The sequence below is a fragment of the Egretta garzetta genome, unplaced genomic scaffold, assembly GCF_000687185.1.
Source record: "Egretta garzetta isolate BGI_Z169 unplaced genomic scaffold, ASM68718v1 scaffold14, whole genome shotgun sequence".
NCBI lineage: Eukaryota > Metazoa > Chordata > Aves > Pelecaniformes > Ardeidae > Egretta > Egretta garzetta.
Genome location: NW_009259588.1, coordinates 1,280,571 through 1,303,821, shown reverse-complemented (window position 1 = coordinate 1,303,821; position 23,251 = coordinate 1,280,571). Strand labels below are relative to the sequence as shown.

At 47.1% G+C, this 23,251-nt stretch overlaps 1 protein-coding gene across 1 annotated transcript in view; it reads left to right on the top strand.

Annotated features, from left to right (window-relative positions):
* Positions 1-23,251, top strand: part of NFATC1 (nuclear factor of activated T cells 1) — a 105,313-nt gene that overhangs the window by 8,946 nt on the left and 73,116 nt on the right. Inside the window, exon 2 of the mRNA XM_035893474.1 lies at positions 632-791. Within this exon, the coding sequence (XP_035749367.1) occupies positions 632-791 (160 nt within the window). The remainder of the gene's footprint in view (positions 1-631; positions 792-23,251) is intronic.

Here is a 23,251-nt window from a genome sequence, read left to right as displayed (position 1 = left end):
AAGAGCGAGCTGGATTTTCTCCTGGCTTGTGTGTCATCATTAGCAGGGTTTGTAAGCGAGTTCTGACTTCAGAGCCTGCTCCCTTGCAGTGCATGAACCAGAAAGAGACTGGCTTCGCTTTCAGACTCTCTGGAAGAGAGTGTTCTGTGTTGGGAAGGAAGCTGGGAAATGGCTTTTTTCCTTCTTTCCGCCCCCTGTAAACTGAGCAGATTTGTGGAAATCCATTAGACTCATTAAATGCAGAACTCCTCCAGAGCTGGTAAGGCATTCGCTTCTACAGCAGATATCGTCTTCCTTAAATTCCCCTGCATCTTTCTGCCTACCTTTCTCCTTTTGGTTCAAGAATCAATACATTAAGGTATTTGTAAGCTGTGTCTTAACATTTTTCCACTTTGTTTACAAATGGAATAGCATCTGGGCCATCAGATATGCTCAACCCATAAATCATAAAATAACCATTACCTTCTGAATTACTCATGTCATGGCATTGTCCATATTGATGAAATTTTAAATGTAAGATGGTGAAGGATGAACTGCGAAACACGGTCTCTAAAGTAATAGCGCTGGATGCTTGTGGTTTGTGATAGTGTACTTGATGTTAATTTTTGATATGTTTTCCTTTCCATTATAGCCCATCCCTGCCTGCCCTTGATTGGCAGCTGCCATCTCACTCAGGACCTTACGAACTGCGTATTGAAGTGCAGCCGAAATCCCACCACCGAGCTCATTACGAGACGGAAGGCAGTCGAGGGGCTGTGAAGGCATCTGCAGGGGGCCACCCTATTGTGCAGGTACCAAAACGTGTAACGAGCAGCCAGCAGCACGGGTTGTTTATCTCAGCGCTCTGTGCTGAGCACCCTTTCTTCCGCAGAACCAAAAAGCGACGGGAGATTTTCCCTGTCCTCAAAGATTACAGTGCATGAGTGCGCCTTAAGAGCGTGTTTTAAATGGGGCGGACCAAGCCTGTATTGAACACAGGGCGAGAGCATCCGCTCGCTCTTCACAGGGCGAATTCGGGGCAAGCGGATCGTGGCTCTGTCCATGTGCAACTCGGCAAGCGTTCAGCTGGCAAGGGGTGCCCGCGGACCTGTCTGTGCAGTCAGATTCCAGGCATGCAGTTTATACTCGAATCAGCTGGGGACGTGCCTCGGTACACTTAGTCCTTAACTTGTGGTTGGATTAATCAGAGCTGCGAACATGTCGGAGGGCAGAGCCGTGGCATTCACGTGGAAGTATGTCGCTGGTTTGGATGTTGCAGTGAATGCTGAGCAAAGCGAGGCTTCTTGGGTTTTCTTCTGTTCAGTTCCTTAAACCCTTCCAGCCACTCTAGAAACCATCTGAGGTCTGAATCTAGTTTAATGAAATCTACCAAACTCTTCAATTGCTGCATATAAAGCATTTCATTTAATAACACTGTAAACTGACCCTTAATTCATTTATATGACTGGTCTCATTCATTTTTAAAGGACTTTTCTCAGGAGTGGGAAGAACAAGATGTAGTTGTTTAAAGCAAGAAAAGTAGTGGGAGGGAGCCGGCTGTGCCTGTCCCTCCTCAGCCGCCTCCTTCTCACCCAGAAATTAAACTTTCAGTGCCTTCTCTCAGGGTTGTGACCCCCTGTGCAGCAGAGCCCAGGTTTTATCACTGCTGGGGATGCTGCAGGACCCACGGGTGCCAGGGCACGGTCTGCGGGCGGGGAGTGGGGTGGCGGGGGCTGCTGCCGTGCTGCCGCTGCTTGGGCTTAGGCCAGAGCTCCTCCTTGTAGGAGCAGCGGCTTGTCGGAAGGCCGGATGGCTGGGGACGACGTGCAGGCCACACACGCAGGGCTCGCGCGCATTTGCTGACTTGCTGTGGAGCCCTGTTAGCAAACGTGTCGTTCAAAGGGACGATGCGAGTTTGGGACGACATGGGGCAGGGAGCGCCACTACAGAATTTGTGCGGCAGCTGAAAAAGGAAAGCGAGGCGAGTTTCAGAAGCAAGCGCTCCTTAGCTCTGCCAAAACTCATCAGTGGCATGGGATTATGGAAGCGATCTGCTGAAAGACAAAGGGTTTTAGCAGAACATTTGTGAATGATATTAAAGAGGGGTTTGTGGCAGACACGCTTGATGACAGTTAATACCTACTCTCTCTGTGGCTTGATGCAAGGAAATGTAAATGGGGAGGCATCAATTCACAGCGGCCAGCCTGGTGTTTAAAGTTTCCTACGTGCTTTTTGGAAAGACTGAATGTGATGCCAACTTTTAATTGGACTAAATGCATCCAGACATTTCCCCTCTCATCCCCTGTCCAAGTCTGTCGGGAGTGAGCGTGCTACTTCCAAACAAAAACAAGTGTCAGAAAAGAGGGGAGGAGAGGAAACTGCGGAAGGACATGAAGGGAGAGGGGAGGAAGCAGCCAGTCCGAGCCCTGTCAATTGGCTCTACCGGTTTAGTAAAGATTAATGTATTTTTCAGTCCTTTTATTAAAACCTGAACATCCTTTTTTCCAAAAAGAACAGAAACATGAAGAGGGCCAGAAAAAGCTGACATTGCCATCCCAGCCAGTTATCTGTTTGAGGCAATACTTAAAAGCTTCTAACTTAGACCAGAGTTGGAAGGATGGATGAAAAGTACTTCCAAAACAGAAAGAAAAAGCTTACAAATACTTTTTATAAGAGAAATAGTAAGTACTTATAAATAAAGAAGTACTTTAAAAACAAAAATGCTTATAAATAAATGAAAGGAGGAAATCTAGGGAGTAACTTCCGATAGAACGGTGATTGACAAAAGCTGTGAAATGCATCTCTGAATCAACATATTTCCAGATGTTGCAGGTGTTTGGATCAGGTTTGATTCAGTCCACTATGTTATACAGAAAGGAGCCCAAGCTTCAAAGTTCATGCCCAGGTGTAAGCTCAAAGAGTATCTGAGTGTCTTCAAGTGAGAGATTTTGGATGAAACTTTTCCGCCCAATATTTGCCAGGGTTTTCAATGGCATTGACTCAGGGAAACCCCTCATGAAACTTCCCTGACCTCTTGCACTACTCTTTTGTGTTACTGTTTTTGCCCCATGTGGGCAGTCAGGCCTTTCTTACGTTGCTGCTTTGGGGGAGTTTGCTTAAATTCCGCTTTTGTCAAAGCTCTTCCCCTTTACCTTCGACAAGAGGAGAATGTGGAAGAGATCTCTTTGTTCCCTTCTCTGCTTCAACCCCCCTCCCACTTGCATCCCGCTTCCGAAGCTGGGAGATTTTCTCTCACTAATACCTCCACATATCTGTAGGGCATGCTAAGGCAGAGGAGGAGTAAATCCAGAAAGCATCCCCTGCTCATGGCACGGTTCCCCAGAAAAATTGCCGTGAGGTTGCTTTCTCTGCAGCCGGAGCGTGTTTATCTTTTTTTTTTCCAGGCAAAGTGCGCTTCCTTGCTGCTGCTTCCTTGCTGCTGCTCCCTCACTTCTTGTAGGAGGTGGAAGGGTCCATGAATCAAAGGTTGGCGAGGAGAGCGGGATTGTAGGAGGGCAGGAGTCTCTGGTGGGTGTGACATGAAGTCCAGGGTTGGAGACCGGTTTTTTTTTCTCCTTGGCTCTAGTGGCTCCTCCAGGCTGTTGACTTTTCCCTGGAGCTGGAGAGGGCGTCATGTAAAGCTGAAGAGCTTTGCACCAGGACCCAGCAGCGTGCTCAATGCCCACCAGTGTATGCAAGTCCTCTCCTCCCTGGTGCTGGGAGGTGCCGCTCGCTCCTGCTCGCCTCTCCATCACCTGCGTGGGGCTTGCCCACTGGAGACTCCCGCGGGCTGTCTCCGAGGTGTATTTCATGCCAGCAGGGTTTCCTATGGATTTCCTTCTGTGGGAGCGCTGCTCCTCCCTTCTGCACTTAGGAACGATACGGTTTTCACAGAATCACAGAATCGCAAGGGTTGGAAGGGACCTTGGGAGATCATATAGTCCAACCCCCCTGCTAAAGCAGGTTCACCTAGAGCATTCTACATGGGACTTCATCCATGCGGGCTTTGAATATCTCCTCTTGACTTCCGCCCTTAAGATATTTGTATGTGTTGATAAGGTCCCCTCTCAGTCTTCTCTTCTTCAGGCTGAACAAGCCCAACTCTCTCAGCCTTTCCTCGTAGGGGAGGTGCTGCAGTCCCTTTATCATCCTAGTTGCCCTCCTCTGGACTCTTTCTAGGAGTTCCTCATCTTTCTTGAACTGGGGAGCCCAGAACTGGACACAGTACTCCAGGTGGGGTCTCACCAGGGCAGAGTAGAGGGGGAGGATAACCCCCCTTGACCTGCTGGCCACACTCCTCTTAATACACCCCAGGATACCATTAGGTTTGGGTGCTTCAAATTGCCTGTGAGGGCTAATGTGCCCGGTAACGCAATATTCCTCTCTTTCACATTTCGCCTTTGCCTGTTTGGGTGTTTGGCTGCCATGGCAGCCCCAAGCTATCGCTGTTCTCGGTTGCCAAACGTTTTCAGAGTGGGATGAGCCGGCGCACCTAGCGAGCTAAAAATGCCACAGAAGATTGGCAAGTGAGTGGTGCCGGGGAGCGGTGCCGGTGAGCTCACGGCTGGCACCGGCGTTTACCCCTTGGCTCGGGCAAGTATTGTGCGAGCTGTCGTTGCCTTCGGTGATGGCAGACAGGGGCACTCCCCCTTCTGAGCCTGACGGGGGCCTGTGCCCCCCCTGGCGTCGGGCTTTGGGAAGCCGCACGCCGTGCCAGGGGAGGGTGAGACCCAGGACCGCTTCAGGGTGTGAAATCATGCCCCTTAGCATCCCGCTTGCACTGCCACACCTGCAGGAGTTCACAACTAGGGTGAGGGTTTCTCTGAACGGAGCGAGACAAAGTGAATGGGGACTTTAGGAAACCCGCAGAGTTAGATAGCCGCAGCTGTATTTTAAGCAAGGTGAATTTAATTCAAGGGGTTTACATCCAGAAGGTTTTAAAAGCGTCCTCCGTTTGGACCTATCTCCCACTCTTCATTTTGAAAGTGGTGGTGAAGAGTTGCACAAGACGGGGGTTACATTCCAGCCAGTCATGTCTCTGTTTCAGCTGCAGGTAAGTAATCTGGCAGATAAAAGTTTGGGATCCCCAGGGAGGGATGGCACCAGATTATAAATGTATGATCTATAGATATTCTAATTGATAACTCATCTTTGGAATAAGTCAAGCGCTTTGGCTGCCTGAGATGGAATTTTTACAAGCAGGGTGTGGTGTATCTGTGAGATAAAATCCAAATACTCAAGAATGTTTAATTAAAGGGTATGATTTACTCCCATAAAGACTGGACTAAAGGGTGAAAGAAAATATTCAAATGCACAGAATAGTCTAGTAAGTGCTTTCAAAAGTCATGATTATTATTCATTTTTTTGACGCAAAATATGCCAGGAATTTTCTTCAAGATCACCCTTGACATGAGGTAGATAAATTGGTTAAAAAAAGGGGATAAAAGGAGTTGTAGGGTTTTTCCTTTTTTATCTAGGTAGTCGGGACTAGCCAGAGTTCATTTTCCTCTTGGAAAAATAAGTTAATATTGAAGATACAGTGAATGCTGCCTTGCCTTTCACTGTATGGCTTTGCAGTGAGATGGCTTGTGCGCTCCCGTACAGAATTTGATCTGAGCCTATGAACAGATGAATAGTCTGAACTCCCTCATTTTACAGGCAAAACACAATGATTTGTCTGCTGATTTACATAGTCAAAATGTGGTCTGTGCCAGGTGATTTGCTCACAAGAGTTGGCTCGTGCCGTTTCTCGACAAGATCTCAAGTAGGCACTTCGGGTCTCATTTCAAAGGCCTTGAGGCATATGTTGGGATTTTTAAATCCCCTTATGACTAACAAGTGTCAAACTCTTCTCAGAAGCAATTGCTGTCTCAGTATTTTTGTACATCTCCACATCACCGTAATTAGGCACCGATGTGCCTCTGAGCTATTTGTGCACCCCAGTAACACATGGAGCGTGTTATCGTTTGCTTCCCATGGATCAGTTGGTTTTGTTGCTTTCAGATAATGAGCTCAAGCAGTCCAGGTCCAGGTGCTGGCCACCGCAGGTATCTTACCAGAGTCGTTTCATCTTCGGGACCCAAGAGCTATGAACACCAGTTTTGCAAACACCTCAGGGAATAGAAAGCCTTGTTGGCCAAACCATTGTAACTTCAGGGGGCAGCAGTCAGTCCAGTGAGCTGCAAATGCATTCAGGTTGGGGCTTTGTGTTTTAACATCGTGGCCTCACATAGCACTTCTCATGCACCCGGCTTCACAAAGAGCTAACAGCGTGGGGTAATGGGCTTGTGCAGTTACACAGAAGGCAAGATGGGAAGAAGAGAGAAATGAAGAGCTAAAGGGAAGCAAAGAGGTGTTCACCATCGATGACAGGAAGGAGATGAAGGGATAAGGAAGCTGAGAGGAAGGCTCTTCCAGACAGAGCGGGGCCAGTCCTTGGCAGCAATGCTCTGATGCTGCACAGCAAGAGCGAGCCCGTGGTTAATTTTTAAGTACATAGCATGGGACTTCTCATACACCTGCAGTGCATGCCTAAGGGCTTTTCTCAGTAGGGGTCCCCCAGTGCTGCCAGTTTGCTTTAAACAACAGGGCTGCCACCGTTGCTGGGTAAGTCAGGGGAATCGGAAGGAAAACAGTCGCTGGTGGGTCCAGCCCACGGCCATCTGACCAAGAGGAGTGGATGTGGGCGGAATTGTGTTAGCCACTTTCCCCTTCCCTCTCTGGGTCTATCAGAGCAGAGACAAGGGCATATTCTCATTAGGAAGCAGTGATTCAGCTTGCCATGCCACAGTGGACTTCCTCGCTGTGCTGCTCTTAACTTTTTAGAAGACAGCGTCACCCTTTTATCCAGATGGAAATATAATGCTTTCTTATGGTGAGGATATAAAGACATTGGCAAGCACCTGTTAGCCAGGTTGCAATTAATAGCACAAAGCCATGCAACCATACAACAAACCAGACAGGGAGCCTACGTTTTATAGCCCTGTTTCAGACAGCCGGTACTTCTTAAGAATAAATCTAAGCTGAATGGCTTTCTCACCTCTTGCGTCTGTATAGTTAAAGCTAACCTCAAACTTGCAGACAGATAATCAAAACTGAAAAGTAGAATGATTTGACAGATGTTTTAAGGCTGCTATTGCTTCTATAAATCCAACAAATGGAAGAAAGCCCACTGAAAGCTTTTTATCATGGTTTTTCATCATTAGAAGATCATATTTTGGGAAGGGGGGAGTTTCTCTTTTTTGATATTTCACATGAAGCTGGTCCCACAGGGTAGCTCCACAAGCACAGCCGTATAGGTAGCTTATGGACTCCCTGAGAAGGGCTCAGTCCCTAAGGGAGCCATTCCGAAAAGAGTGCTGCTGTTGGTCCATGATTTCATGACCCAGAAGATGAAACTTCAGCTCTGATTTATGAGCGGTCCTGGGGACAGGCTTCTGCTGTTCGGCACAACACCCCTTTCCAAATGAAAAACAAAATTTCCACCATCCCATGTTTGGGGGAGTGCACGCCGCTCTCCTTCAAAAATGATACCTTCCCCTTGCCCGCCCGACGGACGCCTCAGGACATGTGCCGGCTGCTAAGACATCAAGATATTCGGTCTGGCTTTCCAGCCCAAAGGATTTAGCCCAGCATCCTAGGTTTGCCTTCAGTTTGGACTCGCTGGCCACCGGCAAGGCAGAAGTTAGTGGTGGCCTTGAGAGAGGAGGGGATGGAAGGCATTTTCCTGCTCCTCCACCATTGCTGCCTCCATTCCCTCAGGAAAGGGGGCGATGGTGTCAGCACCCAGCTTCCCTCTTCCTTGGCCTCTCTTGGTTTCCTTTCTGCCTCGTTCTCTGGGACAGAGGAGTGGGTGGCATTGGTCTCACTGTGGGGTGTCTTTTGGCTGTCTCCTGGTGATGGTTGATAAGGCAAAAAGACCTTCTAGGTTAGACCTAGGAAGGGAGCAGAGGAGTCATCTTCATCTCCACCACTGCTCGCAGAGCTGTCCTTTCTGCTTCCCTTGTCAGGCTGGTTTTGGTGACCAGCAGCGCACGCACCCCGAGTATCTAGAAACAAAGTGATGGAAGTCTCTGCAAGGCCAAAAAAGATAGAACATAAATGCAGTAGCCTTTCTTCTCTTATTCCTCATTTACTTTGTCCTCAAGTCTCATGCTGAATCCTTTCACTTGGTGAATTGTTCTCAGAGTGGACAGATTTTTTTCTGCACGTTGTCTGAAAGGGCGATTCATCATTATTTTGGAAGCATACCTCAAAAACGCGTATCACTGCTCTCCAGGGAGGAATCAGGGCTCATCCCTGACTGCTTGAGTGCTATGCTTTTTTTGTTCTTTCCATCCTTTTTGCCCCCTGCTTAATATTGCATCACATTGCTAAAAGTTGCAGATGCCATGTCTCTCGCTCTGTCTCCAAATTTTCTTTCTAGAAGTTGCCATTCCCCTTTCCTGCAGGCGGTCAGGTCCCAAACAAGATAAGAAAAATCCCTCTTGTCTTGTTTTTTCTATGTAACCAAATAAAGTGCAAGTGTATGTAGGCCTGGGGAGTATCTGTCAGTGGGTGGTGTTCAATGAAGATGGAAACGAAAAAATTAATATAATCAGCAGTTGAAATACACAGTTCCTTTGCAGCAGTGTGCTAGGAAAATACCTGCACAAGCCACAGCATCCCAGCAGAGGCGTTGGTAGTACTGCTAGTGAGGCTGCTGCAAATGTGCTTACGGAGCTAAATGTTCCCAGTTCCTTCCTTTGTACCCTCTGTCGAGATCTGCTAGAGCTCAGGAGCCCGTAGTGTGATCTGTTCTCTCTTCTTAAAAAAAGTATTAGAAAGAAATGGTTCAGTTTAAGTGACACAAGGAGAGAAAACCAACAGCCAGTGAGATTCCTGAGGGGCTGGGCACATTAGAAAGCTTAAAAAATGGTCATAATGCATACCCAAAAATTGTCAGTTTCTTAATTATGCTCTTTTGGGACATTTTTCAAATGCCTGAGCTATTAATGTCAAAAAATGGCCCCTGCATCTGCGTAGTGATTGCTGTCTCACACGGACAAGTGGTGGTGGTTTTTTTTTCCCAGCAGATTTGTGGTAGAAGCACCCTTCCACTGAACACGCGTGCACCAGGGGGAACACGTAGAAGTGATGCGAGTCACAGAGTCAGAAGTCTGCAGCTCTGCAGACCTTTCTGAGCTTCAGCAACTCTTCTTCTGCCCTCCCAGCATCTGGGAAGGAGCCACATATGCTTCTCGTTAGCCAAAAGAGGCTACCAGTAGTGCTACAAATGGCTACCCACTTTTCTAAGGGAAAATATAACATGGGTAGACTTTTTGCTTGCCTCAAACTACCAGACCTCAGTTACAAAAAAACCCAAAATCCAACAAACCCAAACAACATTCAAAGCAGTATTGGGGCACACCTGAAGTTGATCAGTTTAGCCTGCTTAATTCAAGCACATGCTTAGGAGCTTGCTGTTAGCAATTAGTCAGTTTAGCTGTTTTTAAGAAAGTAAGACTGTGGATGGGCAAGATGTTGAGGACTGGGTTTAAAATGGCTTTCCAGGGAGGTTCAGATGATGCGTGAGGCTGTGGTCTGGGCACAAACCATGGTTGTTACTCAACTCAGTTTTGGTTGCAGTTGAGAGGACCTACACCAAAGTTACCAATCAGCAGATCTGCTCCAGACTTGTCAGATTATTGCACATTGACTTGCACCCAAAAGCTGAAATGAAACATGGTTAAAATTAAAATGCAGCTTTACCAAAAGCCAGATGCTTCATTATGAGCTGAGCTAGCCTACCTGCCAAATACTGCTAACCTGCATGAGGCAGGTGATTAATTTTTTACAAGTCTGCTTTGGCAACTAGACATCTGTCCTCTATTCCTAAAAGTAATATCTCAGGGCAAACTTTTTTTTTTTCTTTTCTTCTTGGTACTCCAAATTATGTAAAACATATATATCATGAAAATTGTATTGTGTGCTTTCTGTAGGAAGATTACTGGGGGCCAGTTCGTATTTCAGATCACTTTCACACCAGTGTAACTCCATTGCAATAATTTCTGGTTTTATAATTTCTAATTTTTATATGTAAGAAGAGTAAAAAATCACATCTGTAACATACCTTGTAATCTGGAATGTCAGTATATGTGATTATAATATAGCTTTTCCATTTTAATCAGTCATTGTTCCAACTAACAGGCTGAATCAGTGGAAAATGCAGTGTCAAATTACTCAGTTGCTGTCTCGAAGTACGTTGCAGCTTTCGTTATGAGAAGGGGTTTATCATTTCTTTCCTTGTGAAGAATAGCTCGAGATCTTCTGTGGTACATGCCGTGAAAGGGAGATGATCCATTACAGCATCTGCTATATACATACACCTAAGTAAAATACGTTGCATGCTGTCAGTGCGGCAAAATCAAATAAACTTTCTACTCCCTCCACATGTTTAAGAAATAATTTAGCAAGTTGCGTATTTTCACTGAAACAGTTGAAACACACTAGTGATCAATTTACTTGCACGTGGTAAAAAAAAAATACAGGTTGCCAACAGATTTGTAATATGGTTTTTAAACACCTGTTTTTAATGTTTCAGTACCCAATAAAGCGAAGGAACTCCTGCTTTTGGTTTGCATGCAGACATTATGTACATTGGGATTTAAAAGTCTACTGCCTAGGTTTCAAATGCAGCCCTATTCAAAGCAGTAAACAGCACTTGCAGGCACAGCGTGGGCACGTTTTTGGAAGTTCTTTGGCACTTCAGTTACAGACACCGCAGCCCCCCTCCATGAGTTTTGGTCTTCGGGGCACTGATAGCACGGTGTTACTGCCGAACGTGAATCCTGGTGAAAACCCATTGTCCTCATCAGAAAGGGAGTTCCTCCCTTGCCACTTGCAGTCTAACTCGTATACAAATATTGCTGGTCCAGTTCTATGTAATGTAAGGGAAAAAATGTAAAAGAGATTGAGCAAAGTGATCTTTCTGTTATGGTGCAACAGGGAACTTAAGTACATCCTTAAATTTTCATAAAGTAGAATTAAATGTTGCATATGTGCTTAAGTTTTCTACCGAGCAAGGATACATCGATCAACTGGCAATTAATTGTGTCACTTGTTGTTGCTCAGGTTACTCAGCACCAAAATCTGGATTAAGACACTTTCACTGCCTTGCACAGGCGTTACAAGAGATTGGGTGTCATGCATGACCATACGGGGCTGCCAACTGCCCGAAAACAGCATGAAAAAGGGGAGCAACTGACCTCTTTGCTGCTTTTCAGGAGATCCATTAAGTTTTCCCACTTAAAAATGTGATGCACTTTGGGCATCGGTTGCAGGTTCCCCATGTGTTGCTGCTTCCTTCTGATGGTTTTCAGGCGAATGCCATTAACTGAGTCCTCCTTTTACTCTGCTTCTGCCTTTGCTCCCTTTGATTTTGGGATCCCTTAGGATGATTGCATCTTCTTTTTGTTCTGCCACCATTATGCCTGCCCACATCTCCCTGGGCATGAAGTCCCTATGTCTCTGCAGCTTTTACTGTATGTCTTGATGGCAAGTCAGGCCTAATACCCAAGCTTCTCATCGCTGTCCAAAATCTTCCCATTACTTTCCTCTGTCTTTGGGCAAATTGTACCTTTCTTCATGGCATTTAAGTCTGTCATCTAGACCGGTCAGTGAAGTCTGCTATATTTAGCTGATTCCTGTCCCTGTCCCTGTGTCAAAATAGCCGTATCAGCATATCATGCGTGTTCTGCACAGGACAGGGATGCCCACACTCGCTGTACTTAACAAGCCGCACGTTCCCATCCCCTTGGCTCTCTGCCCATGAGAGGACAGTGGCTAGCGTTCGGGAAGCCCGCAGCATATCGTGGCTGTGCAAGGAGATAAATAGCTAGAAGGGAGTGGGTCGGAAGGGAGATCCCATTTCATTTCTGGTGAGCTGCTCCGAGCTGAGCCGCGTGCGAAGCCTGGGTGCAGGGTTCGTTCTGAGTGTTCATCCCCCTCTTCAGCGCCTTCACCTGAGGCCGCTACTTGGTTTAGCACTGCAAGGAGAAGGACCTGAGCCTGAGATGGTTGCGACATGTCAGGATTAAGAAGCTCAAGCAGGGCTTGCACAACCTTGCCCATGCTTGCCGGGGGCCAGGACTCCCCTGTGTGTGCACGTGGGGGTGAAACGCTTTGCTTATGAGCACGGGATGGAGAAGGGGTGCCAGTCACCATTTCAGATGAGACCAATGGTTGCCAAAAGCCAACACAGTCAAGCAGGGCGGCATGCACTGGCGGGGCACTGGATGCAGCTGTGGGGCAAGGGGACGGGCGCTGCATGGGTGCTACCGGCGGCACCAGGGCCTGTGGGGGGCTGAGCTCCCGCCACCACCCCCAACCCTCCCCGCGCATCTTGGCCTGGCACGTTGTTGTTATGATTGCTATGGAAATAATTTCAATATGTTTTGTAGTTCTGAGATGCTGTGTCTTGCGTTGTTTGGCTGGAAAGCTGTTTGACTGGTTTTAGAGGGTGGCTGCACACACACAAACGCTAGCTGATTTTTTTTTTTTTGTGGTGGAAAGTAGGAGATTTCGCAGCATGGTTTTAATTAGAATCGCTCATTTAGTCTTTCACTGCAGTGTGTTCTTTAGTTGAAAGATAATTTAATTTTCTTTGTTTTGGAAGATTTTCGTGCTTGTCTGTGTGAAATGTCTTTATTTACTGTGCCTTATTGTGCTTTGTGCATAGCTTTGATTGTGAGGAGAGTCAGAAACAAAAACTTCCCTGGGCTGTATTATTTTCCACCTGCTGTGGCTTTTAATACAGTCTCACTGCTATATATGTACCAAGTGCTTGCATTTCTAGGAGAAAAACATCAGAGAAAATTGGCAAAGCATGCAGGGTTAGATTTAGCTGTAAAACTCTCATTGACTTGAAGAGGAATAGCACGTCTAAAAGTTGTGAAGTGCTGAAGAAGTGTAACTGGTATGGGTTTGGTTTTCTGCCTTGGAGAAGTCCATAGAAGATAATGCTTATTGAAAAAAAAAAGGCAAACCCCCCAAAAATCCTGCCGCTCTTTGCAGAACTCTGTATTACCATCGTGTAACACCTACTGTGCTATGGAGAGTATTTGGTCTGGTTGAAACACTGTACAGTGTGGAGCAGTCGTGTTTATAAGTATAATGATATTTAGATAGTGCCTGTCATCTCAGAATAAAAAAAAGCCACATAAAGTATGTAAATCTCTCCCCATATATGCAGGAATTCACAAAATGGCTTGGAATGTGCAGCTCTTTTAAAAAAAAGTTATAGATGGCATTTATTCATCAATAATCCTGAATGATGCTGCAATAATTTTCCAAATGGCTTTCAAATTAATTTTCAACCGCTTCTCTTGCAATGATGTTGTTTCCATTATGTGGGCCTTACGTGTCATAGCTCTTATTCTGCAATGATGTAATATTCCTCAATATAGACTCAAATACTGTTACTGAATATAGGTCATAGAGTGTTATTGACTACAAAATGGCATACAGTAATAGAATTTTACACAAACTCCACCCATAGCTGCAAACAGGAGCTGCCAGGGACAAGCAAATTTAGACCACAACTTGCAGGCACATGTGCTAGCATCTAGGTGCACAAGTAATCTCAAGCACGTGTCCTGAACACATCAAAGCCTCATTTTCTAATCCCTCCCGATTGTGAGGAAAACCTTAAAATATGTGAACTGACATAGCCCCGCTGCTGGCTGCAAGATCCCTACGCGAAATGGAGGCAGGTTGGAGAGGTTTTGCAAAGAGCAAGACAGTGCAGTGGAGGTGCTGGCACTGGGCTACGGCTCTGCAGTTTTGCTGGCGTAAATGAAGTCCCTGAAACTCTCAGCCCCAATAGGTTTTACATGGGTAGTCGCTCTAATCGCAGGGCAGCGTTAACCTAGAAGCCTAGCTGTAATAGCAGATATTTTTGGGAAAATGGTCTAATGAGTAAAAGCATTCTTCTGTTCCCCCAGTCTTGAGTAGAATAATGTAAATAAAATAAAGAAAAATATGATCAAATTCGGCCTCTAGCCTCTCGACTCTCCAGTTATTAGTGAATGCTCTTGTCCCTTTTTTGTATTAGAAAGGTATCATCTAATACAAGTAAGTTTGAATTTAGTGTAAAAATGAACATTAGCAAGAGTACTGCCTTTTTATTGTAACTCTAAGGTGCACTCCAGTTTTGAAACAACAGCAACACCAAGGCCACCCAAAACATACCTGACGCTGCTCCAGAATTTCCTGTGTGCTCCAGAGCTGAGATGGGGAGCGCTGCTGGGACCCGAGCGGGGGGCATTGCTGCAGGCTTTGCGGGCAAATGAGTTGGTCCTTGCCGCACCTCTCCTCTAAGAGAGCCGTGACCACCCGCTGCCCACCCTGTGCTGTGGCTGACTCTAGGTCCAGGGTACAGCAGGCCCCCAAAATCAGGGTGGAGAAGCCGGAGCACTGAAGTTGAGCTGTGGTGGAGCTGACTTTGACATTTACCTCTGGGAGAGAAAAGGGCTGCAGAGTACCACCATTCAAGTTGATGGTCCCGTACCCCTGCTGTGAAAAGCTGTGGGCTGCTGCCCGAAATGCGCGGTGGTGAAGTGCAAAGCTTTGTGTCTGTGGTGGGCTCTGCTGCTGTGGGGGTCTTCTTGCAGAAGCTCTGCTCCGTGTCCCTTTGGGCTGAGTGCGGCGTGCCTTTTCTGCAGCACTGCCCAGCCTTGCGGGGCACTCATGCTTTGAACCATGGCCTGAGCTGGTTACAGGGGCAAGGCTACATTTCAGGTTTATTTGGCTGACCATAGATGTCTGCAACTGAGCTAATTACCTTAGTTTCTCTCTGTAATCAGGGGAAGGCTTGGCTGTATAGAGTTTAGGGAGCTATTAATTTTATTCCGATGTGAACATCTGAAGCAGCTCAGGTAAGTCACACCTTCAGAGCGCATGTCTCATTTTGCTGGCTGCAAAGGCAGCCAAGGTGACTAGACCCTGTCCAGCCTGTATGCATTAAAAGTTAGGTGGTGTGAATCACCTGGCTTTTCCCTGTTTCTTTTCGACTCGATGTGTTGTGTATAATTACACGTAACTGGCTTTAAGATCTTACCAGTTCACCAGGACCGAGGTTTACTTAGGTTAGACACCCAAGCATGGCTTGAGTAGGATGGGAGGAGCAGTGCCTTTTAAGACGGGACTTGACCTGCGCCAGAGCCTCATGTTTGAAGTCAACAGGTTGATACAGATGCTGTCTCGGTTTGGGTGTAAAAACACAGGTCCTGGTCACCAGTACTCATCATACCTCCTTTCAAAGGAGAAGGTGTTACCCTCAGCATCCTCCTCAAATCCCAGTCATGCACTGGCATCCTGCTGCACCAGCTGCAGCAAGGTGCCATCCATTTGTAGGAGCAGATGAGCTACTCTGAAAAGCTTTTATTGGCAAGTTCTGCCATTAATATTTGCAACATTTTATTTGACCATCTTACCAGCTTTAAACAGGGTTGTGTTCTTAGCTCGTCAGTATTTGGATGAAATTCTAGTGCAATAGCTGTTACTAAATAATGTTACTCAACGTGACAATATTTAGAATGTTTGATTGAAAATAGTCCCTATATGTTGAAAAGATTAGAGTCTTTATTTTATTTTATTTTATTTACCTGCTGTTGGAGATCACAGGCCTTTCAGTTCATTTTAGCCTGTTGGGCAGAGCTGATCACGTTACACTTGTTGATCAGAAAGTCCAGTCTGTTGCATCTATTTTTTTTCTGGTAAAACAAGCAACATCAACTAATGGCATCACCATTGCTCTCAAACAGCTCAGTGTGGAATCCAATCTCTCTGGATTTTTCACAGTTTAGTCAGACTGTCTTGGAGATCAAACCCTTGAAGCCAAGCTGTAAGATATACCTGACCTATTTTTATTGCTGCATTAAGATGCTTTCCATGGAGGGCACGCTTTCAGATAAAAGTGCAGTGTAGTCGGAGCTGTAGAACCAGGTGGCTCAAAGGTGGCTTGAGGAAGGAGAGCAGGACCAGAAGTGTGTAGTGACCTGGCAAAACACACTGCCCTTTTCTGCTCTGAGACAGGAGTTGCAAGCAGCATGTTTATGAATGCTGTGCATGTGATGACAATGCTTTTAAGGCGTTGAAACAATGGAAGCAGAATCTGTCTTGAGGAACGTGGACGTGCACCCAGCACTTTCCTGACTCCAGAGAGCCAGGGGGTTGCATTAATCTGCTTTATTCCCCAAGGAACGTGCCTGTAAATCATGCGAGGATTGGAACCAGAGGGCTGGGATGCGCTGCGTTTTCTGTAGTGAATAAAGGGTTACCCGGCCACATGGCACGGTTACTGGCTTTTGTTTTATAAGAAGGCTGAAGCACAAATTGATTAAACATAGAGCAGGCTGGAAATATGTAAAAACTTGTTATGAAATTTTCTCTGCTCTAATCAAGTCATGTATCTGTGATGAAGCAAAAACTATCCGGCAGAGCTGGAGATGGCAGCTCTATCACCCTATGCCCAGCTCGCTACTTCTTCAGCTGCAAAGCCATCCTCACTCTGCGCTTTTATAAAATGCCTTGAAATGCTTTCCTTTTTTTTTTAAAATTCATTTCTACATTAAAAAAAACCCCAAAAATCTGACAGAGGTACTGTGAAATTTGGAAGCCATCGGTATTCATGTGACTTGCAGAAGAAGCAAGGGGGTTTATTTCAGACCTTCAGCCAGGCTCCCTTCCCACATCCTCCTTTCCCCAAACACAGAAAACAGTCAGGGCTTGACTCATGGACTGTCTGATTATAATAAGTCCCACTTGGGACACCCAGCCACATAACGTGCTAGCGCGCTACGTGCTTTGTCTGCCTCTATCACTGAGTTTTCAGTTCCTGCTCTGTGCTGTGGCCTTTGCCTCTAGTGGCTAATTAAATAGCAAGACGTCTTACATAAGAATTTTTTTTGTCTTTTTAAAGGAGTTCTTGGCAAATCAGAGAAATTAAGAATTGGACATGTATTTATAGTAATTTTCATGGCAACAGAACAGTAAGTCCAATATTCATATTATGAATATGGCTCAGTATTTATAGCTCTCCAAATATTTACAGAGATAAAGCCTTTAAACATAGCCCCAGCTTTCTGTCTTCAGTAGCAGTTTAAATAAATGTCACTGGGATAAGAGTTAAAATTTAGGGGGAAGGCAACCATTTCTGGTCTAATACTGTCTCACTGGTGTCTATGAACCCCAGAGGTATTTTGCTGACAACTGTGTTGCCCCTGTCCTGCGTGAGCCAGTGTTCATCTCGATGTGCAAGAAAAGCAACTCAAAAGCATTGACCCTTAAGCAGGTAACACCTGGGGGTAGCTAGGCACCCCGTTGCCCTCAAATTCGCAGGGGTGGGAATTCAAAGTCACACAGTTACTGCAGCGCTAGCGAGCCACTGAGTGATAAGGCGGCATTCGGGGGGTGGTCTGGGGTTTGGAGAAGCGGCCGATGGGGTATTGGCAGCGGCCCTGTGCCGTGGCTGGGATGGGCATCGCTGGGAGCATCGCGTCGCGCCCGTCCCGCTTGTGCTGGCAGCACCCAACACACTCCTCGGGATCCCGGGCCAGCCTGCACTCACCCACGGATGGGAGCGTGCTGGGTGCGAGGGATGAGTCAGCGGCGTGACGAAAGGCAGGATCACAAGTATCAGCTTGCCCAGGGTATCTGCCTAAGAACACGTAATAAATGCCTGTCACAGTGCTCCTGTGATTTTTTTTTTATTTTTTTTTTTCCTCCCAACTCTTACATGACCATGGGTATGACTGCCCAAACTAAAAGTTGCTATGGATGCTGAGGGCAAACGTTTGAGTGGAAGCTGAGTAAATTGAGGGCTTGGGTAGTTTCAGGGTGGGCACCTTCTGCACTGCACTTCCTCCCAGACCTGGATTTTTAACCTGCGGTTTCCGGAGCCCCTCTTTCTGCTGTCAGTGTACGTTTACTCAAATGCAATTTGAAAGCCTCCCGCACTTTGGCTTCATATTGCTATGGAACTTGTCCAAACGCAGATGCATGCAGGCTGCTAGGGGAGAGCCCCAAAGGGCTGCACGTGGTGGCCGTGCTGCAGGGCAAGCTGTCCAGCAGAAATGTTGTTCTCCCACACGAGGGCCAGCAGCAGTCCCAGTCCGCCCCGGGGAAGTGCGGGGCTGCTCACGAAGGGGAAGACTCCTTCCTTCAAGTGGACTGCCTGGCGTGGGTGCCACCTCCAACCCTCCGCAGGGGAGCGACTCTCCCTGGTCCTCTCCTCTCCTCTCCTGCAAGGAGGTTTTGGAAGCTGCCAGGGATGCACAGTTGGGTGATGCCCTCTTAGGGATGGGCCATGGCACGGAGAGGGGCTGGCTGCCTCCCCTCGCCTGGGGGTGGGGCTGGGAATCATGAGGGGGCAGGTGGAATTATGGGAAGGACATCTCATCAGTCTTGTGGTAGAAAATGACACGAGAGCAGTAATGATTTCCCTGTGCCCCAGTGAATAAGGTGCTCAGGACCTACAGATTCATTCTGTTAGTAACTCCTTTCCTGATGGGCATCCCTCTTGTATGCCTAACAATTTTAGGAGAAGTGTGAGTTGGGTTGGTTTCTAGGTATGTCTATTTTTGAGGAGGAAAATCCTTCCTAGAAACAGGGAGCAGCATCTTGCGGCTGTTTAGGCAAGGAGATTTCATGGCTCTGCCAAGAGCCAGCAGCCACGAAGGCTGTTTTTCCCTGGATAGAGACCGAAATGACTTGTGAGCCAGTGACTGACTGTACAGCATCTCTATTACATTAAGATTAATAATTCCTCACAGCGTATTTGCAGCTGGAAGTTTTATATAGGTCTTTATTCATCATGATGTGAACAGCTGCTCTTTTGCAGCACTGTTGAATTAAAGTCCAAGTGGCAGCACTAGAAAGTGCCACATAAAACACACGCTTGCTGTTTTCCATTCACTCTGTCTCCCGTCCAGCTCTCGCCCTCTGCCCAGGCTTAGCCCTTTGCAGGAGCGAGCCATTTTATTTTTATTTGTGGATCAGCTCTGAGTACATTTGGATCTTAAAACAGAGTTTGAGTGAATCCAAGGAAAATTAGTTTTAGAAAGGAAAAATAAATCTTGAAAGCAGCGCAAAAACCTGTAGGAATTCCTGTTACATTTTTATTTGAAATAAGTGAAGAACGAAGGTGTAGTAGCATGCCTGTTAAGTCACACAGGGTGTAAATTGCACACTTTTTTTGGTTAACTGTGTCAGAAAACGATCAGCAGAAGCTATCACAACCAGAGGGGTCACCTGAGCTCCTAAGGAGGTGTTGATTTTCTGTTTTGTTTTTGTTTTTGTTTTTAATTTCTATTCTGAAGTCTGCTCTGCTCTTTTGAGTAAGATGCTCTTCTTTTTTTGGCTTGTACTCTCAGCAGAGAAGAGCATTCGCGTGGCCCAAGTTTAGCACCTCCATTTTGAATCCACACTGACAAGTGGTCTGGAGCTGAGCTTTGCACCTCATCCGAAAACTGGCACCTGCTATTGCGTGCCTGGTTGCCAGCAAAGGGAGGAGGTACCCGGTCCGGGTGACGTGCCTCTTCCAGCCCTAGCTACGCCGTGGGCTGCAGCAGCCTCTGTCCTTGTGGGCCAGACACCGAAAAAGCACGAAGGGCGCACGGGTGGTGCTGCAGTGGCTGAAACATCTGCAGAGTGGGATGCCGCAGGTGGAAAGAAACAGCTGGGAAGAGGCAGGGATGCTGTGAGATCCTGCAGCGAGGCAAGGTGCTGCAGCCATCGCTTGGTGCCCCACGGATGCCGCGCTCCGGGCCAAGTCAGCACTGGCCAGGGCCACTCTTCGCCCCTCAGGGTCTTGCATCCTCTGCCGCTGCCCTGGGGCACGCGGTGCACCCCCTGATCTGCGGGAGGGCTGCCTGGCTTCTCCCAGGCACTTGGTATTAAGCCCTTTGGTTTGGGAGGGGAGGCTGAGCGGAATGCCCCTACCGTCCCCTGGCTCTGGGCACCTGAAGTCTGTCCTTTCCACAAGCCTCCCATAGCAAAGGAATTCGGAGTCAAAACAGGCGGGAATAGGAGGGGACTTCATGACGAGGGCAGTCTTTTCGTGTCTTTTGTTTTCCTCCCCCAGAGCCGTGGGTTGCTGGCTCCCTGCCCTTTCGGCAGCAGGCCCCTGGCCGTTCTCACCCAGGGGCGCGGAGGCAGGGCAGTTCGGTGGCTGCCCAGGCAGAGGTGGAGCAGGATCTCTGCAGCGCACACGAGAGGAGGTGCCCGGGTGTCCTGAACTCGCCCTTGGTGCCTTCACCTTCACCTGATGCTCGTTGCCCACAAGACCCGACTTTTCCCTCTCCTGTTTAAACCCACGACACAACAGTTTACATCTCCTAGTGCTTCTCCATGGTAGCTAAAAGTAAATTCTTTTTCTTAAAAGAATCAGATTGATGACCCTGTTTTTAAGCATGCCTGGGTGCTCACAGCTAAAATCAATACTCAAAATGTTTCTGCGCTTTCTTTGTAGTTCAAACAGTTTAAGCTTCAATTTGGTTTTAAAAAATCAGGACACTGAGCACTCGCTGACATTATATTTTTGAGGCTGTGTATTAGGTGCATTTTTAAAACATGACAATTTGTTTCATTTTATCATTCATCATGTGCAGTTGCTCTAACAAAAAAAAGACCTACTGCTTGAGACAGTTAGCAATAAAACTATTTGGTGTGTACTTCCCGAAGCTCTGGCTTAAAGATACAAGCAGCAGTTACTTTAAACATTTCACTATTCTATAGATTTTATCCTGTTTGACCTTTTTGAAAGCATTGGAATTACATTCCAGAACGCCGATGGGAAAAAAAAAGGAAAGAAGCCCCTTTTCCCCCACTGTGTGTTCAGTCACACTAGTGATTCTCTCCAGACTGACTCAGAGTATTCCTTGAACAGTTCTAGAAATGCAAGCAGGACAGACGGACATGTAAGGCATTGCTGAGGGTAAGCGTTGGGGTACCTGCTGCAAACAGCGTGGCCACCAGTTATATGGTAGGATAAGAAAATGTAGATACTGTTCTTAGTGGTTTTAGAGGCATAAATAGGTGTATTTACTTGCTGTCTCTTGTGTACCGAGGGTACAAAGAACAGGCACATACATTTGTAGATGCATCGCTGATATGGATGTTACCAATCGATTTTTTTGGCACATCATTACCATTAAGGATGCAGCCCCTCGTAGCCTGGAGAGTCTCCAGCACAAGCTGCTGACTAGTTTAGGGGGTCCTTGGTCGTGGCCCACTTTGTTACTAGTGGGAGCTCTGCCCTGAGTGCATTGGGACGGGCTAAGCCCTAAATCAGCCACTGCAGTCATTTAACGTATTTAGAGAGTCGGAAACTGGAGGAATGCACCGCTGCAGGGGTTTTGCAGTCTTTTCCCAGAACTCCCAATAAGTACACTTAAAAGCTATTATGTAGTGTAGCTCCCTTTTTTCCTGACGGCGTGGGGGAGTGCAGGGGGTGTACCTGGCTGGTGTGTCCCATCAGAATGGGACCATTCTTTCGGTGGCCTCCAGGAGCCTCTCCAGGCACAGAGGGCTCCTTGTTATGACAGGTAGCTTTCTGAGCGTTTCCACAGATGCTTCAGCATGCCAAAAGCATAAAGCGCTTGGAAGGGAGCATGCAGAATATTTCAGCCACGTTTCTTAAAATAAATGTCGTGGCTTAAATAATAGAAGTTTTCCTCACAGACTCTAGAATAACCACCAATGCTGAAATAGTGTTAGAGTTACTGGGCGCGACATTTGCAGAAATTCCTCAAAATTCGGTAACTGCAGCGAGGTTTGGGGAGGTTTTGCTTTTTTTCCTAATGCTCGTGTTAAAAGCACCTCAGCTCCGTCTGCTCATTGTTTTTTAAGTCTGTTTAATTCTGATTGCCAGATTTGTTAGATATGCACCAAGGCGCGCGGTTGGAATCCAGGCAGGCTGGGTACGCTCACGCCTGTGATAAACCTCAGGTTATCGTCGCCATAGGACTGCATCAGATAGTACCTCGCGGTCAGGCATTGGCTGCTTCCCTCGCACTTTGCTGGCCGCCAGGGGAAGACGCCTGGCGCTCAGCGCTGCGGCGCCTCAGACGCGCGAAGACGTTCGGCGGGGTGCTCGGTGCGTGGCACGTCTGCCTGGGGAAAGGCTGGGATTTGCTTTGGCACCCTGTGCCAAGCTGAGCAGCAGCCTACTGGTGAGAACGAAGACGTGCTGGTGGGAGAGGGCGTTGTGAAAGCGATGACGGAGAGGCGTAGGAATCCCAGGGAAAGCTTGGCGTGGTGGAGCAGTCGCCCAGCCGGTGCAGCCTTTCCCTTGCTCTTGCATAAGACGATGTGAGGTGACAAAGAGCTCAACTGTGAATCGTCCTGTTCTGGTGTTAATTACCAGTGACTGCATCGCTTTTGATAGAATTAGAGGAGTGTAAAACCTGCCCACAGTTAAGCCTGATTTTGATCTTAGCAGCTTCAGACAATATAAACGCAAATATCATTTGAGACCAGTTCAAATGTTTTTAACAGTGTTGCTCAAAAAGGAAGAGAGCAGAGTAGTCAGTGGTTGATCAGAACAGGAAAATATGACCTACTTTTCATTTCAAAACCCAGAACACTGACCACAGAGGTCTTATCTGCATGCTTAAGTTTCGCCTGCATTTTCCCTTTGTACTAAACCAGGCAACTGCTGTATCCTCACCTTTATTTGGGAAGGAAAACTCATTCCAAAACATGGTGCACCTGATCCTTATTTGCAGCTAAGTCCTTTTACACTTTCACAGCAGGGAAAGTACAGCTTTTTCCACTTGGATCTACGTATTGCCAAGCAGAGCTTGCTTGGTAGGAAGGGCACATCCTTTATTATGAATGCGGTAGCCAAGAGCAGCCTTTGTCACCCATGCTCAGCCGTGGAGTTATTAAGAGAAGAGCTTCGGACTGTGTTACACAGAGAAAAAGATAAAAATAGGGCGTCTGACGCATGCATCCCATGTCGCACGCCAGGAAACGGAATCGTTATACCACTGGAGTACAGTATTCCAGAGCATGCGTGGAAAATATGCATGGATGTGAACACGCGAGATCTTTCCTAACCAAGAAAAATACTCAGTCCCCCTTTTCCCCCTTCCCATTTTACATCTGTCCTGTTCGCTATTCCCTCTACCTGTTGATATATCCAACAGCCCGGAGTACCGCATGTTTGCCTTTACGGCCAACCCCCCCACCCCCCCCCCCCCCCCCCACACGACGCGGCAGGACCAACACT